An 18,283-nucleotide genomic window follows, 5' to 3' on the forward strand; every position below is an offset into this window, starting at 1 on the left:
AGAAGTCAATCTCAGGCCATCTGATTCAGTCTATCACTCTGCTATAGAAAAGGTAGCAGGTACCCATAAACCCCACACCCAGGAACCTGTCACTAGATCAAGGTCAGCCAGGGATAAGCTTGTGCCAGGGAAACTTCTGTCACACTAACCCTAACCTTTAACAAAGCTGCTTAAGTCACAGAGCCCAGGATTTTTTCTTCCGAGACAGGGTCATGAAGCCCTGGCCGGCCTGGAACTCAGAGACCTGCTTGCTCATGCCCCACCATGCCCAGCTACTGTTACTTTCTTTAAACAATCTCATAGGAGCGATTACTGATGGTACCCCAAATACCAATCACAGTAACATAACCGTTAGCCTGACTTCAAAAAGGGGGTAACATGGGGCTGGAGAGATGGCTCAGTGGTTAAGAGCATTGCCTGCTCTTCCAAAGGTCCTGAGTTCAATTCCCAGCAACCATATGGTGGCTCACAACCATCTGTAATGAGATCTGGTGCCCTCTTCTGGACTACAGGCATACATGCAGACAGAAATTGTATACATAATAAAATAAATATTTAAAAAAAAAAGGGGGGTAACAACGTCTAAACAAAAGATCTTTTATCCTGCTTATCTGATAGGAATACAGAAAAATACTAACCTTTCATGACTAGGTCCAAGGCTATCTGGCTTCTGTTTATTTTAAAACACTCTATTATTATTGCGTGTGTGTGCATGCACGTGTGTGGATGTGCAAGAATGTGTACGGAGGGAAGAGGCCAACTCAAGGGAGTCATTTCCTTTCACCTTGTAGCCCCAAGAGATGAAACTCAGATCCTCAGGCTGGGCAAGCGCACCCTACCTGCTGAGTCAGCTCACTGAGCTGTAGGTTTTGAAACTCATGCAGTCCACAGAGAATTCACCATCTGCTCTCTATTGAGGCTGGCTTTTAAACTACCAACCCTACTGTCTCCACCTCAAAAGTGCTAGGTCATAGGTGGGGGAGGAGTGTCATTCCTAGTTCCTGCTGGACTCCACTAAGCAAGAGCTGGGCTGAATGCCTCACTCAGTCACTTTTTGTTTCGAGACAAAGGTCTACGTAACCCTGGCCTGGAACTTGCTGTGTGGTGAAGGCTGCTCCAGTGTGCACCATCACACCCAGCTTCACTAGTCCTTCTGAAGAGGTTCTTCAGGAGACTGAGGACATAGAGCACAGTGGCGGACTTGCCTATTATGTGTAGATAAAGTTCTGTGTTCAAGTCCCCACAATGAAGTTCTTCAGGAAGTTTAACTTTCCTAGATGCTACTAATCACCAGTGAAATGACGTGGGGTTATTCAGACAGGAAGACCACGGGCAGAAAACTAGAACCCTAGAACACAGGGGGTTCTTAGACATAATAGAGTCACCTGATGGCTAGGTGTGGTGGCGCATGCTTTTAATCCCAGACTCAGGAGGCAGAGCAGGAGGATCTTTGGGAGTTTGAGACCAGCCTGGTCTACATGAGTTATAAGCCAGCTAGGGCCATGCAGTGAGATCCTGTCTAAAAAAAAAAAAAAAAAAAAAAAAAAAAAAAAAACAAAAAACCACCTGAAAAGTCCCCATAAAATATTCTTCAGCCCTCAAGTCATTATACTCTTTTATTTATAGGCTCTGAGAACAAGGACCCAAGCACAGCCTGGTGCCCTTGAATAGAGAATAAAGCAGCTATTGTCCACAGAGAGGTTGCTGAGGTGCCCTTCCTCACTGGTGTGGAATAATCTATATTGCTGGTCAGCAGGAGGGGAGCAGGCTGGCAAAGGAGGAAGGAAAAGCAGATCCCATCTCGAGTCCTGAGGGTCTGGAACTGTGGTCTTGTCCGCTACAACAGGTCACCTAAGGCCATGTGTGTGCTTTAGGGGCCCAGAGTTCCAGGCTTTCCCAGGAGCTGCTGACTAAGTCCCCCTCCTGGAGTGCATCAACAAGTCCCGCTGCAGCCCGGCCTCCAGGCTGGTGGTCAGTCTGGCTGCAGGAGGATCTGTCAGGAGAGTCAACTTGTTGAAAACCCCTCGGCCAAAGTAGTCAGCAATCACGGAAAAGCTGTCATTCGAGCATTTGAGCTAGAAGGAAAGAGGAAGAATCAGACCTAACTGAAAAGGAAACAAATCCTCTGGTACTCCAAGGATACTGGGTGACACTGATGGTGGCCCAGGTCTTGGGTGTCTGTGTGTGTACACCAACAGAGGCCAGAAGAGGGCATCAGATAGCAAGGAACTGAATCACAGGCAATTGTGAGCCTCCTGATGTGGACTCTGGTCCTCTAGACGACAGGAAGTGCTCTTAACTACTGAGCTATCTCTCCAGCCCACCCTCTCCCCCAACCTTTTAAACCTACTCATCCCTACCTGGTGCTGGAACTGATCATGGAGATCTCTTTTCTGCTCCTGGGCCCGGATCATATCCATCACCTTGCGGTTCTCCGGGAGGCAGGTGGGACAGTCAGCATCGCTTTCTGAGTAACTCTCAAAGCAGTGCTGGTGGAAAGAGTGGCCACACAGGAAGTGGACTGAGGGCAGCTCCAAGGCACTGTTACAGATGCTGCACTTGGTCTTCTGGAAGATCTTTGGACTGCAGGCAGGAGACAGGAACAGTGGCAAAGAGTGAGGGCCAAATCCCAGTGAGGGAGGAAACAGATGAAGAAGGTCTCTGTAAAGGTCACAGAAGCCCTGTTTTTTAGCTGGGCGGTGGTGGTGCATGCTTTTAATCCCAGCACTCAGGAGGCAGAGGCAGGCGGATCTCTGTGAGTTCGAGGCCAGCCTGGTCTATAAGAGCTAGTGCCAGGACAGGCTCCAAAGCTATAGAGAAACCCTGTTTTGAAAAACCAAAGAGAAAAAGAAGCCATTCCTGCCTACCTTATCTAAACTTGTGGCAGACATCTGCAATAGTGGAATGAGGCGCAGACCTAGTTTAGCAAAGTATTTACTTAGTAAAGCCCTGGCTTGCACTCATTCTACAGTATTATGGCATTCAAACCACCCTGCTCCCAGCACACACACACACACACACACACACACACACACACACACACACCACACACACACTTTGTTTTCCCTTTATTATTATTTTCTTTAAAGATTTCCATACCTGGCTTTATTTATCTTTATGTATGTGAGTGGGCTTTCTATATATGTGTATGTGTCATAGGAAGCCAGAGGAGGGTGTTGGATCCACTGGAACTGAAGTTATAAATGGTTGTGAGCCACCATGTGTGTGCTGTGAATCATACCCAGGTCCTCTGCAAGAGCAACAAGGGCTTTTAACCACTAAGCCATCTTCTAGGTCCCTCCCACCACTTTTAATTTTTAAGCTTTTTAAAAAAGATTTATTTATTATGTATACAGTGTTCTGTCTGCATGTGTGCCTGCAGGCCAGGAGAGGGCAATGCATCTCATTTCAGATGGTTGTGAGCCACTATATGGTTGCTAGGAATTGAACTCAGGACCTCTAGAAGAGCAGTCAGGGCTCTTAACCACCAACCCATCTCTCCAGCCCAAGATTTCTTTTTTGAATCACGTGCACATGACTTCAGGCATATGCAGGTAGGGGTATCAAGGCCCTGGAGTACAGGTGGTTGTGTACCTGACACAAGTATTGGAACTGAACTTGAGTCCTCTGCAAGAATAGGACAAACTCTTAATCACTGACCTATGTCTCTGGTCCCCTTCTCTTTCTCTATTCATTTTCTCCTCAGAATTTACAACTACCTCAAGCACTGTAATCATCTGCCTATTTTTTTTAAAGATTTATTAATTTTCAAACATACAATGTACTGCTGGCAAGGAAGGCACCAGGTCTCATTACAGATGGTTGTGAGACACCATGTGGTAGCTGGGAACTGAACTCGGGACCTCTGGAAAAGCAGCCAGTGCTCTTACCCTCTGAGCTATCTCTCCAGCACCTGCCTATTTGTTTTCTAGATTTATTTTATGTGATTGTGTGTGCCTGAGTATGCATATGTGTACCACTAGAGTTAAGGTGCCTGCAGAGGCCAGAAGAGGACATCAAATTTCCTGGAGCTGTTGTAAGCCATTTGATGTGGGTGCTGGGAACTGAGCCCAGGTCCTCTGTAAGTGCAGCGAGCACTCTTAACTGCTGATGATCTCTATGTTCACTGTATGTCTACAGAACACGAGGCCCATAAAGGCAGGGCTTCTTGTTTTGCTATCATTAAAGGCTTCAGAGACAATAAAGGCTGAGAGGAATGAAGAAACCATTTCATAATAAACATTTTACAATGTAATGGGAAGAATAGACAGAACACTTGATAGCTGGGTGTGGAAGCAAATGTCTATGATCCCAGCGATTCAGAAAGATTAAGGAGTCCAGGGCCGGCTTCAGCTACATGAGACTGTCTCAACAAAACAAACCCCTAAAGATTTAACACTTCAGAACAATTTCTGTTATTAATAATTCCAACCAGGCATGACAGCTCATTCCTGAAATCCTAGCACTTAGGAGGCTGAAGCAGAAAGATTGCTTTGAGTTCAAGGTCAGCCCAGGCTGCACGGTAAGATTATATCTCAAAAATAAAGCAAAATATGAGCTGGAGAAATGGCTCAGTGGCTAACAGAACTGGCTGCTCTTCCAAAGGACCTGGGTTCAATTCCCAAGCACCCAATGTCAGTTCACAACTGTCTGTAACTCCAGTTCTAGGATTTGACATCCTCATACAGATACATATTCAAGTAAAACACCAATGCAAATGAGAAAAATAAATAAAGCAAAATAAACTAAAAACAAAACAAACAAAGCCTAGAATTACAGGCCTGTAATTACAGCTACTAAGAAGGCCAAGGCAATAGAGTTAGAAGTTCCCCATCAGCCTGGTACTACAAAGTGAGTTCAGGAAGAGGCTGGGTAATTTAGTGAGACCCTGTCACAAAAACTAAAAGGAAAGGCTGGAGAGATGGCTCAGAGGTTAAGAGCACTGACTGCTCTTCCAGAGGTCCTGAGTTCAATTCCCAGCAACCACATGGTGGCTCACAACTATCTGTAATGAGATCTGGTGCCCTCTTCTGGCATGCAAGCATACATGGAAGGAATGTTGTATACATAATAAATAAATCTTAAAAAAAAAGATGACTCAACAGATAAAAGTGCTTGCTGTGTAAGCCTGACAACCTGAGTTTGAGCCCCAGAGCCCACGAGGAAAAGTGGGACGTGGTAGTGCATCTGTGATCCCAGCACTCCTAGGGGTGGAAACCTGAGGTAGATTGTAAAATGCAGCACGGCAGAAATAAGACAGTCCCTACCTCAATAAGACGAGAATTACTGATGGAGTCCTGTGACCACAGGTCCCACGGCACACATGTACCTACCCTCACACACAAAACAAAAGCAGAGTGCTGGGTTACAGTGCCGTGGTGCTGCTCTTGCCTAGCAGTTAAGTGGTTCTGGGTTCAATCTCCAGACTGCTAGTTAAAATGTTGAGATCTAAATTATCCACTTTCTGTACTTTCTAAAATCAAATTTTATTTCAGAACATTTCACACCTTAGATATTTGCTTAGAAATATAAATATTATATATGCAGAGAACTGGCCTGACCATAGAATAACCTCCTCCAAAGCCCATTAAATAATGACTTATGGGGCTAGAAAAATGGTTCTGCAGTTAAGGGTACAAACTGCTCTTGCAGAAGAGGGAATTGAATTCAATTCCAAGTACACATGGGGATGTGTAGCAGGGGTCAGCACTGCCTGGAACTCTAACTCCTGGGGATCTAATGCCTTTGTCAAACGCAGGCACCCGCACTCAGTTACACATACTTGCACACAGACACACACACACACAACTTAAACAAACAAAACATTTTAAAAGAAATTAATAGGGCTGAAGAGATGGATTACTGGTTAAGCATGCACAGTCCTCCTGAAGAGGACCTGAGTATAATTCCCAGCTTCAACAATAAAGGACTTACAACTGCCTGAAACTCCTGTTTTAGGAGATCCAATAGCCTCTCTGGCCTCAGTAGGCACAAGTTCTTAAAGCACATTAAAACACACATGATGTGGGATTCCCCTCTGTATGCTGCGAGTATGTTTTATTACCACTGGTAAATAAAGAAGCTGCTTTGGCCTATGGTAAGCAGAATATATTGTAGCAAGGCAGAAAATCCAAGCAGAGAGAGAGAAGGAAAGAAGGCAGAGTCAGGAAATGCCATGTAGCCGCTGAGGGGGAAAGACAATGCCAACCACTGAAGAAACATGTAGAAAATGAGGTAACACCACACTGTCATGTAGCAATACACAGACAAATAAAAATGGATTAATTTAGTATGTAAGAGACAGCTAGAAGTATACCCAAGCCATAGGCCAGTGTTGTAATATAGTTTTTGTGTGATGGGTGGCTGGAAAACAAACATGCAGTCTCTGCTTACACACACATGCACGTTTGCACTTACACACACACACACACACACACACTAAAATCTTTTTTTTTCCTGTTTTATTTTTCTGAGACAGGGTTTCTGTGTAACAGCCTTAGCTGTCCTAGAACTTACTTTGTAGACCAGGTTGGCCCTGAACTCACAGAGATCTGCCTGACTCTGCCTCCTGCATGCTGGGATTAAAGGTAAGCGCCACCAGGGCTGGCTTAGACTGGGTGGTGGTGGCACATTTGTTTGTCTCCCCTCCGCCCCCACATACACACAAAAATCTTTAAAAATAAGATTTATGGTGGGACATGGTGGCACACACACCTGCACTCAGAAGCAGGTGGATCTCTGTGATAGGACAGCTAAGGCGTTATAGATAGACCCTGTCTCAAAACAAAACAACAACAAAACCAAAAACAAAAAAGGTGGGTATATAACTAATCACTTTTTTAGAATTCCTTCATTAACACATCTTCAAAGGGTTGGGGTGTATAGTTTCAGTGGTAGAGTAGATGCCTAGCATGTACAAGAAGCCCTAAATGGTGGCTCTCAACCTTCCTAATGCTGCAACACAGTTCCTCATTTTGTGGTGACCCACAGTCATAACATTATTTCATTGTTACTTATCACTGTAAGTTTGCTATTGTTATGAATCAGTGATGTAAAGCTGGGAGTGGTGGCATACACCTTTAATCCCAACACTCAGGAGGCCTAGATTAATCCTTGAAGAAGGAAGAAGGGGGAAGGGAGAAAGAGAGAGCTCAAACACACTTCACAGATCCTCTGTGTGGAAAGCACAGAACGCCATATTGTGATAGCTGAAGTCATCCCCTGTTCACTCTACCTCGACTTGAGTTCTTGGATTTCCTGGCGGATGCGAGTGGTCTCCTCTCTGTACCGCCTCACGCGCAGCTCATCTTGTGCAATCTGCTGGCTCTGTTTCTGCAGTTTTTGGACCAGGTAGTCTCGGATGATGGACAGGGTAGCTGTGGAGTTGTGGGCCAGGGTCTGTACCACTGAGATTGGAGGACAGGAAGAAATAAAGAACCAAGCAGCACACACTGAACAGAGCCCATCTCTGCAGCAGCCTGTCCTCCCCAGTACCTAGAAGGGGGGGCATGAGGTTCTTGTTCTCGATATGCTTGAGCACAGCAGCCACATACTCCTTGCAGTCTTCCTCCTTGCGGGCAAAGTAGCTGAGGGCCTGTTCCCACAGGGAGGGGTCCTGCTCCCCGTGGCGCTCGCACACAGCAATCACCTGGCGGTACTGCTCGTGCTGCATGTGGTAATGCATGATCTGCTGGAACCTGGGGTCAGGGAAAGGAAACACCTCAGCGCTTGTCTCTGGAAAAATCACCTCAATCTTTCCTTTGATTTGGAAGTCCCCGAACCCTTACAGCTGCCCCTGCTCGTAGAGGTAGAGGACCCCGTCCTGGAAGTCATGCATCTGGCACAGGACCAGCGCCTTGTCAAACACATTGCAGAACCGGCCGCTCTTCAGCAGGGAGATGGCCTCTGCGTGAAGCTTCTCCTTGGCCTACAAGAGAAGTTGGGCTGTCAGTCATCGGAGGGCACAAGACTTTTTAGATTAGGCAGATTTCAGTCTCTCTCTCAGTCTAGTTTCCCATCAGTGAAGCCCATATAGCCCAGAGGTGAGGTGCTACTCTCAAAATCAGCTGTTCTCAACCTGTGGGTCATGACCCCATTGGCAAGCCTCTGTCTCCAAAAATATTTACATTATGATTTTTTTTTTTTTTTTTTTGGTTTGTTGAGACAGGGTTTCTCTGTAGCTTTGGAACCTGTCCTGGAACTTGCTCTTGTAGACCAGGCTGGCCTCGAACTCACAGAGATCCACCTACCTCTGCCTCCCGAGTACTGGGATTAAAGGTGTGTGCTACCACCTCCCGGCTACATTATGATTAATTACATAACAGCAGCAAAATTACTGTTATAAAGTAGCAAACAAAAATAACTTTATGGCTGGGGTCACCACAACATGAGGAACTGTATTAAAGGGTCACAGCATTAGGAAGGTTGAGAACCACTGCTCTAAATAAAGCAACAAAAGGCAGCCAAAAAGCTAGAGGACAGGACTAGAGGAACTCTTCTTTATTCACTGCGAGGGAAGGAACCCAAGGCCTCACACATGCTAGACCAATGAGCACCCAAGCCGTCTTTCCTGCACCTCCCATGGCTCTGGCCAGGTATCACCTGTGGATCCTTCTCGTGTGCCCAGTTCTGCAGCCGCAGCTCCAAGAGTGTGTCGTAGATGCCCTGGGGGGAGTCTGGCTGCACTTCGCTCATGTGCTCCAGGAAGGCTTTCAACTCTCTCGGGTTGTTTGCAAAGATGGGGATGAACTCCTCGGAGTTGGCCTAAGATGGAGGAAAGAAAGAGATGAGGAAGGGGCTGGAGAGATGGCTCAGAGGTTAAAAGTACTGACTGCTCTTCCAGAGGTCCTGAGTTCAATCTCCAGCAACCACATGGTGGCTCACAACCATCTATGATGAGATCTGGTGCCCTTTTCTGGTGTGCAGGCAAAACACTGTATACATAATAAATAAACAAATATTAAAGGAAGGAAGGAAGGAAGGAAGGAGGGAGGGAAGGAAGGAAGAGGTAAGGTGGCTCAGTGAGCAGGCATCTAAAGTCATCCCTGCTACCAAAAACTATTTACCCAGGTCTCACCCGGAAGCCTGGAGCCTCCTGGTCACCTTGGCCTTCCAGACTGGGCCGATAGTCAGTACACAGTCCTTTCAGCAACTGGGTTGTCTGCTCCGGTATGTGGTGCATGAGGATCTTGCCGTAGCGCTTCATGTTACTCTCTGCCTGCTCAAAAGGCAGCTTGCCGATATACTGAAGGGCTTCTTGATAGTTCTGTGGAGGGGTGAAAGGTGAACTAGTGCTCTTCCTGTCTCGTTCAGCAGGTGCGTTTTTTTATCATTCCCAGTACATCCTTCCAAAGCAAGAACCTCACCCACCTTAATGTCCTCTAGCTGGATCTTCAAGTACCACTCGTGATGTGCGTGGTTCTCAGCCAGATAGAGGGCATGGGAGTAGTAGCCGGCCTGCCGGAGGACCTTGATGGCTGTCTCCACATCAAAGTGGACTTCACTCTCGCTCTTTGTCTGCCAACAAGATGTTAAACAAAGTCATTTGCACGGAAGTGGCTAGAGAAGGGAGAACAAGCAGACATCTTTAAGGCATGTTTCTAAAGGGCCAAGGCATCTTGGCTTTGAAAACATGATAGCCAGCCTCTTGTAATATCTGCTTGAAAAACCAAAGCTTTCCTCTGTCCCTATCATTAGAAAGACATTTATAGGGTTGGAGAGATGGTTCAGTGGTTAAGAGCACTGGCTGTTCTTCCAGAGGACCCAGGTTCAATTCCCAGCATCCACATGGCAACCCACAGCTATCTGTAACTACAGTTCCAGGGGATCCACCCTCACACCGACAAAACATCAATGCACATAAAATAAAATTAATGTTAAAAAAAAAAAAGAAAGAAAGAAAAAAGAAAAGAAAGACATTTCTAGGGACTGAGAGCTTCTTAAATGGGACTTCCTGGGCTTCGGCACCATGGAATGTTCTAGGCAACTAGTAGGAGCAACTGCTCTTCTTCCTGTTTATAGAGGAAAGAGCATTGGTTCCCAAATAAAGCTGGTCCCCTGCTTTCCTGTATCCTGCTGAAAAACAGCAAGTCCTGGTAAGCCACTTCAGGTTCAGTGAGGCTTACTAAGAATCATCCCATCCGACACTGCCCTTCACCTTGATGAACTCCTCCAACTTCGAGCTGTCCTTGAGCTTGGTATAGCAGTTCAGAAGCAGGGTGGTATGATCAGCATTAGCTAGCGACTGCCGATGCAGGGTCTGTAGGTAGGCAGTCAAGTTGTGGATGCGCTGGGCATCCAGGAACTTACGGATCACGTAGGATGGCTCCAACCTTCCAATGGTTCTAGGGAAACATCAATACCATCAGGGTTAGAGTACTTTGTCAAGTTGGCTGTACAGGAACCACTGCAGACCATGGTAGTGGGTCTTGAGTAGCTCCCTTTTAACAAAGTCAAGGTGGTATCAGTGATATTAGACTATAAACCACACTGTGCAAGGTCCACAAAACTGGTTCTTATGTCACAGTTTCTGAGGCAAGGTCTCACTATGTAGTCATGGCTGGCTTGGGAAATTATTATCTGGACCAGGTTGGCCTTGAATTTAGGGCAATCCTCCTGCCTCTCTTTCCCAAGTGCTGGGATTATAGGCAAGTGTCTAGTATACTGGTTCTTATTTTTAATGAATCACTTCACAGACCTGCAAGTTATTCTTGCTGCCAAAGTAAGCATGAACACAGGGCTGTGAGGGCCTTGTTCTTGGTTTTGTTTGTTTGTTTTAGTTTTTTGAGATAGAGTCTCTACGTGTAGGTCTGGCTCTCCTGGAACTCTCTACATAGACCAGGCTGGTCTTGAACTCAAAGAGATCTGTCTGCCTCTGTTTCCCAAGTATTAGGATTAAAGGTTTGTGCCACCATGCCCTGTCTTGTGTTTTATGATAGGTTCAGTGTGTAGCACAGACTAATCTTGAACTCAAAATCCTCCTGCTTCAGTCCTGAGACTATAGGCATGTATCACCATGCCCAGTCACCCTCTCACTGTTTCCATAGTGAACGTGAATACTTCCTGATGAAATATAATACCCCACCCCATGCATGTGTCCGCGCGCGCACACACACACAGACACAGACACAGACACACACACACACACACACACACACACACACACACACACACACACACACGAGTTCTGAAATCTAGCTGCCTGTTCTGCATCCAAGCTCCATTCCCCAGCACACCCAGACTAACCGGATATACTGCTGAACAGCTCCATCATGGTTGCCCTTGCTGTAGAGATGGTCTCCATACTGCATGAAAATTTGAGCTAGTCCATCACTGTCCAGATGTTGACTCTTAGCCAAGTTAATTGCCATCTCAAATAGATTCTTCTTAAATAACATCTAGAAGAAGAGAGATTAGAACATTGGTAGAAGCAGTCCTGAGATTATACCCTCCCAAAACATACCCATTATAGACATAGTAGATAATCCTGGAGCTACAACCTGCCTACAGTCTAGACAAAGACCTCAAGGTAACCCCAAGACCAACACCAACATGACCTTACCTCATACAGGTCTCTGTAAACAAGGAGGGCTGGCTTAGGTTCCCAGCCATTACTTCTCTCCAAAGCCACATCCTAGGCCATTTCTTTGTTATCCTATCCTAAGGAAACTGAGTAAGGCTGTGACCCAAAGGAAAGAAAGTCACTGGGCCCAGGGGACCTAAGAAACCCATTCCTGCAGCTACTTCTAGATGCCAGCTCTGAGAACCTGGTGGCCTTGCCTCCAGTTTGGTCTGTGTGTCCTTCTCCTGCAATGCGTGGACCCGCCCATCCCGCGTCAGCACGTACAGGGAGCCCCACTCAGCGAGCACATCCACTACATCCTCAAACACAGCACTGTAGGCTATGAACTTGTTGCACAGGTCATAGATGTTGAGAATTTGCTTGTCAGAGCTCTGGGAATCCCTGTTGGTAAACTCTGACCTGCACAGGAAAGAAAAGCACCACTATTTAGACCACCTCTGTCTCAGTTGCCTATGGTTCCTTCACGTACGACTCTGGTGCTGCCCACTCCAGCTAGGACCAATCGCCTCTCTGGCCCTCCAGCAGCCACCGCACACATGCAGAGCTGTGCGGCCAGCTGTCCCGAGTAGTCCCGGTCTCACCCTTTAGCCTCCTACCATTAATCCTGGCCAACAGAGTAGAAAAATTAACATTCAGATGCCTACTCACTGAACAAAATCATCATCATCATCATTATCATCACCCATGGCCTGGTTTGTTAGACAATGAGTTTGGTACTGAATGAAATAATCCAACAGGGGCTAGCAGAGGGCCCTGCTGATAAAATGCTTACTTTGCAGCATGAGGGCCTCAGTTAAAAAAAAAAGGGGGGGGGGGGAACAGGGGTTGGAGAGATGGCTCAGCAATTAAGAACACTTACTACTCTTTCAGAAGTCCCCAGTTCAGTTCCTAGCACCCGTATCAGGTGGCTCACAACCACCTGTAACTCTAGCTCCAGGGGATTGGATGCCTCTGACCTTGAGCACCTGCACACGTATGCACAAAATCCACATAAATCTACACACAAATACATACACATAATTAAAGAAAAAACTTAAAACAACAAGTACAGTGGCACACACTTGGGCTAGGGAGGTGGGTGCAGGCAGATGCTGGGGCCTCACACACTTGGGCTAGGGAGGTGGGTGCAGGCAGATGCTGGGGCCTCACACACTTGGGCTAGGGAGGTGGGTGCAGGCAGATGCTGGGGCCTCACACACTTGCGCTAGGGAGGTGGGTATAGGCAGATGCTGGGGCCTCACACACTTGCGCTAGGGAGGTGGGTATAGGCAGATGCTGGGGCCTCACTGGTGGCCAACTTGCAGCCTACTATACTTGGTGAGCTCCAGACCAGTATGAGACTATCTCCAAAATAAATAAAGTAGATTGTGTCTGGGGAATGACACCTAAGGTTGTTGTCTGGCCTCTACACACATGCGTACATACATGCACCTGACACACATGAACATATATACACACAAAAAAACCCAACAGGGAGTGCTTTCGCTATGAAAAAGACCCACTATTCCCTTTTAGTGCTCTATCAACAACAACGACAAAAAAACTCAAACGAGAAAACTCATGCCTTATCCTTCCCAGAACTTTGCAGTTCCTCGCCATCAATCCTCTGGCTCCATCTAACTTACGTTAACCAAAGAACAAAAACAATCTAATCCTAAGTCCAGATTCCCTGAACCGTTATACATTTACACAGTATTTTCACAGCAACTGTCTGAGCAAAACCAGACTTTTCAGTAAAAATAGTTAACTGAATCTAGATAGAAGATCAACCTACATAAAACTCAAGTGCCAGACTGGCTGGCTCTAGACATTAGGACTTTAGAACTAAATGATTCTGGGACACAGTCTAGTCCTCTCCAGTTCCCGGTTCCCCTTTCCCTGGTCTTTTTTTTTTTTTTTTTTTTTTTTTTTTTTTTTTTGGTTTCTCTGCAGCTTTAGAGCCTGTCCTGGAGCTAGCTCTTGTAGACCAGGCTGGTCTCGAACTCACAGAGATCCACCTGCCTCTGCCTCCCGAGTGCTGGGATTAAAGGCGTGCGCCACCACTGCCCGGCTCCTTGGTCTTACTTGGGAGAAACCTTCCGATCTCGGGAGACAATGACAAGGTAGCCTCTGAACCAGTGGGCGATGAGCTTATGGCCCTCAAAGGCAAAGCAGGGCCCACGTTCGTCTGGCTGATAGAGGTAGACACACTCATCTCCGGCAACAATGAACTGCAGGTCTTGAGAAGGGTCACTCAGGGCGGAGCAGCGCAGACCACAACCATGGGTATCCAACTCCACACGGGGGTAGTCCTTTCCAGAAACTATATAGGACTGCCAAAGGTTTAAAAAAAAAAAAAAAAAAAAAAAGTTAGCAGGCTCCTAAGCCTTCATAAAGACAATTCATTTATTTTCTTTATTTTGTTTGCCTTTCTTCAAGATAGGGTTTCTCATTGTAGCCCTGGTTGTCCTCACAGAGATCCACCTGCCTCTACCTCCTGAGTGCACTACCATGTCATGCTATAATCCTTTCTACCTTAACTCACATTTTCTCCACGTAGCGTTCTGCTTGCCCTCGGCAACCTGCCTTCTCCAGACACCACTACCTAGTTACTAGATGAATGTATCAGGGGCCAAGCTCTCTTCCTTTTTATGTTACCACAAGCTTTTACTAGAATCGTGGGAGTTAAAGAAACACAACAATCCTTTGCTGTTTTATCAAAAGTGTATTCCTACTTTGGGAGGCAGTTCAGTGGTAGTGTGAGCACAGTGAACACGGGGCTCTGGTTTGACCCCTGGTACAAACATTTTCAAAGGCAGTTCATGACTGCCTGTAACTCCAGCTGGCCTCTCAGGGCAAATGCATACACATAGCCTACACTTACAGACATACACATAAATAAAAATTTGGTGGAAATTTTTTTTTTTTTTTTTTTTTGGTTTTTCGAGACAGGGTTTCTCTGCAGCTTTTTTAGAGCCTGTCCTGGAACTAGCTCTTGTAGACCAGGCTGGCCTCGAACTCACAGATCCGCCTGCCTCTGCCTCCCGAGTGCTGGGATTAAAGGCGTGTGCCACCACTGCCCGGCTTGGAAATTTTTTTTAATTAGTTATGCAGTGGAATACCAGAAACCAGAGAGGTAAAGCCATCTGTCTAACTGTGCTTAACAATGGAGAATCAAGTTATTCTACCGCAAGCAGAGTTCTTTTCCTAAGCCTACCTCTTCTACCGTCCTATTTTATTAAATATAAAATATTAAAGTGGGCTAATAATTCAAGGCTCTATGATAAAATTTTAAGACTCCCATCTCTCCTGTTAGTTCCTTACCCTACTGCCCTGAGCCCTGGAGAGACCGTGAATGTTATTCCCCTTGAGTGCGACCTTATCCTACCTGGACATTTTCAGTTGTCACAACAAACAAGTGCGTGGTCTTCCCTGCTTGGCGGAAGGCCAGTCCAGTAACAGGATAGTTGCCCTTGTGCAAGATCTGGGTCTTGCTATGGCGGTCCCGGGTGATATCTCCCTTGTTCAGCGTCACACTGCCATCTGTGAAACCTGAAGACCAGAAAGCAGTGTTTCAGGGAGGATGAAAAAGGAGTGGAGACAGAGAAAAAGGCCATCAGCGGCACTCAGGAGAATGACATGCTTTCTCCTGCACCTGCATCTTCTCTAATGGTAACATGGCAACCTCAGTATCTGTATTCACTGCTCATTTTCTTTCTCTTTCTCTCTCTTTCTTTTTTCTTTTCTTCTTCTTCTTCTCCTTCTTCTTTTTGAGACAGTGTTTCTCTATATATCCCTGGCTGTCCTTGAATTTGCTCTATAGACCAGGCTGGCCTAGGCCTTGGAGATCTGCCTGCCTCTGCCTCCTGGTGCTGGGATTAAAGGTGTGCATCACCACACCCAGTCCATTCACTGACTTGTTTTCAAAGAATAATACTAAATGTCTTCCTATTATAAACTTTAATAAACCAACAAGGCCTTGGGTCAGTCTTATGAGAACACCACACAGGAACTGAAGAAACAGCTTCAAAGGAAATGTGTTTAAAAATCTAGGAATGGAGTTCTAGGACAGTCAAGGCTACACAAAGAAATGCTGTCTCAGGAAAAAAAATCTAGGAGTTGGTTTTCCCCTTCATTGCTGCTTACCAATGGCCATAAAGTTGAGATTTTCATGAACCGTCAAACAAGACACCACAGTTGGCTCTGTCCCAGGGATGGCAGGGAAGATCCGAGTGCACAGCGGATTGCCACCATCCCTCTTTTCCAGGTTCCAGATCTTTACCTGAGGACAGACCGCAGACATGCAAGAATTGATCTCCCTCTAACCAAAACACAGTCTAGGCTTCTAGAACTTCCTTTTCTGGGACTTACCAGGGGGTTAATGCCCTCTTCATCCTCCCCAACTGAGGCCAGAATATTGTGCTGCTTCAGCTGATACAGGTGTGTCACACGTAGCTTGTAGGCCTGGAAGCCTGTAAGATGTAGGGACCGTGGCAGGAACCAGATCTGGCCTTCCATATGTGCAGGGTGGTTAAGAAGCTTCCTTTCCAAGGAGTAACATGTCCCATCCCCACCCTCTTAGCCGTCGTTACATTTTCTATGCTTTAAGTTACCTGCAGACAACCATACTCTGAAAGTATTACTACAGTAGATGAGGAATTAAAATATTTTATGGGGAAAAGAAGTTGAAATTGAAAAAGAATGCCAGGTAGTGGTGGTGCACGCCTTTAATCCCAGAACTCGGGAGGCAGAGGCAGGCAGAACTCTTCAGTTTGAAGCCAGCCTGGTCTACAGAGTGGGTTCCAGGACAGCCAGAGCTACACAGAGAAACGCTGTCTTGAAAAGACAAAAAGACAAAAAGAAAGAAAGAAATGAAACACACACACACACACACACACACACACACACACCTTAAGAAAAATCACATTCACATAACTTCAAATTATAGGATACTATTACAACTGCTCTTAGTATTATTGTTGCTAATCTCTTGCCGAGCTTAAGTTAGAAATGAAAGTTATGGTCAATGTGTTTTCACTAATATGACCATTTTGAATTTACCATGCCACAAAAGTGACATGTAGTAGAAACGCTACATTGGAGGGCTGAGGGGCAAAGCAATTGAGAAGGTGGCGTACTTTGAACTGTCAGCCTTTCCTGGGCTAGTAATATAGGTAAAATGCTTTCTCTGAGGTCATCCCCTAATCCCAGGGGATTGTCAGATTTCTGTGAGTTCAAAGCTGACCAACCTTGAAATGAAACCCTGTCCAACAATTAAAAAAAAAAAAAATAGTCTCTTGTGGTGCTGAGCAGGTCTAACTTCCCGTCAGCAGTGTAGTCAGAAGGGAAAACTGATAAAGTACCATGTACCGTGTTGCTATTTACATTGGTAGACTAGGAATACTAAACGCATTTTTGTCTTGTAATACTTTCCACTTATGATGGATTCGCCTGGATATAATCCCATCATAAGTTGAGGAACATTTCTACAGGAAAAAGTAGTACCCATGTCATTTGTCACAACCTGTGGCTTCAGACGTCACCTAAGGGCTGGCTGTACTTACAACAGAATCTAGATATCAATGAACATGCACATAACCTCTTTAACAACTCCAAGACCTTTCTCCAAATAGCTTGTGAACAAAGCAAACAAGCTCCTTGTCTCATCTGTCTCCTTTCCTACAGTATCAGTCAGGACAGCCAACAACTTTATACACACATCTTTGAAAGGCAAGTAGCATCTGCTTGGGAGGGGACTGATCTTAACCTTGTCAAACTGGCATTAACAACCGTTTCACAGAAAAGGAAACCGAAGTAAACGTTGAATGACTTGCCCAGAACTGCTTGGTTGACAAGTTAGAAAATGGACTTCCTTCTTTCTCCCAGAAGACCACAGAAGAGTCTGGGCTCGCATCTAACTGCGAGGGCACAAAGCACCACGGATAGATTCCATTCCAGGTGGAGGAATCTCTTCGGGCTTCCACGGAGGAAAGGGACATCTCCACGAGAAGGATATCTCCAAAGACCAGGCTCCCGCGGCCAGAGTCGCAGACAGTGATGCCAGGAGGGAGGCAAAGGAACTTGGAAGCAGAGGATCCAGAGGCCGGCGCGGCCCCGGGAGCTGCCCCATCATTACCCAGCGGCTCTTTCACCAGCTCCTTCTCGAAGAAGACGAAGCGCCGCCACTGCAGGTAGGCCGCCATCTTGGCCGAGGGCCCCCGCCTCCGGAGCAACGTCACGTGAACAGCACGGGCGAGTCATGTGAGGGGCATCCTCCGGGAGCATGCGCACACAGTAGGCGGGGCTTGCTTCGCAAGCTCTGGGGGTGGAGCTTGCTCGGTAGCGCCCTAGTGCTTTCATCTTGTTATGACTGGGAGGGTCTTTCATCTCTGTGTTGTCGTTTTCCCCTTCCGACGAGTGGTGGCGCGTTTCGAGGCCAGCATACCCTCCACAGCGAGACCGTGTCTCGATACTAAAATACTCAGCTCCGTTCGGTGTCGCTGTGCAAATGGAAATGTTTTGGGAAACTGTCTAATGCATCAGCTTTTTAATGTTGAATAGAGCTGAAATTAAATGCCGCCTTTTAAGAAGTGGTTAAAAAACAGCCTGATCAAATTCAAAACTTTTTTATATTTAAAACTTTACAAATGGATCTATTCCATTAATAGGCAACTAGACGGATAGTATGTGATTTATGTGCAATTCTCTTTAGTAAATACATCC

At 46.2% G+C, this 18,283-nt stretch overlaps 1 protein-coding gene across 3 annotated transcripts; it reads right to left on the reverse strand.

Annotated features, from left to right (window-relative positions):
* Nucleotides 1-1,598: 1,598 nt before the first annotated feature.
* Nucleotides 1,599-17,793, reverse strand: Vps11 (VPS11 core subunit of CORVET and HOPS complexes). 3 transcript variants are annotated; one of them, XM_038323946.1, is made up of 16 exons: nt 17,577-17,793; nt 15,932-16,080; nt 15,707-15,842; nt 14,949-15,112; nt 13,646-13,893; nt 11,779-11,980; nt 11,245-11,396; nt 10,157-10,343; nt 9,370-9,516; nt 9,077-9,265; nt 8,602-8,763; nt 7,788-7,927; nt 7,495-7,697; nt 7,235-7,406; nt 2,361-2,583; nt 1,599-2,075 (listed from the first exon to the last, which is right to left on the reverse strand). In XM_038323946.1, exons 1-16 carry the CDS (start codon nt 17,761-17,763, stop codon nt 1,911-1,913), a joined length of 2,826 nt encoding a protein of 941 aa, XP_038179874.1. In that variant the 5' UTR covers nt 17,764-17,793; the 3' UTR covers nt 1,599-1,910. The 3 variants fall into 3 exon arrangements, with proteins under 3 accessions (XP_038179874.1, XP_038179876.1, XP_038179875.1); XM_038323948.1 differs by lacking the exon at nt 17,577-17,793 and adding an exon at nt 17,391-17,489 and having other exon boundaries at nt 15,932-16,099; XM_038323947.1 differs by lacking the exons at nt 13,646-13,893; nt 14,949-15,112; nt 15,707-15,842; nt 15,932-16,080; nt 17,577-17,793 and having other exon boundaries at nt 11,846-11,980.
* Nucleotides 17,794-18,283: the final 490 nt, after the last annotated feature.

The sequence above is a fragment of the Arvicola amphibius genome, chromosome 3, assembly GCF_903992535.2.
Source record: "Arvicola amphibius chromosome 3, mArvAmp1.2, whole genome shotgun sequence".
NCBI lineage: Eukaryota > Metazoa > Chordata > Mammalia > Rodentia > Cricetidae > Arvicola > Arvicola amphibius.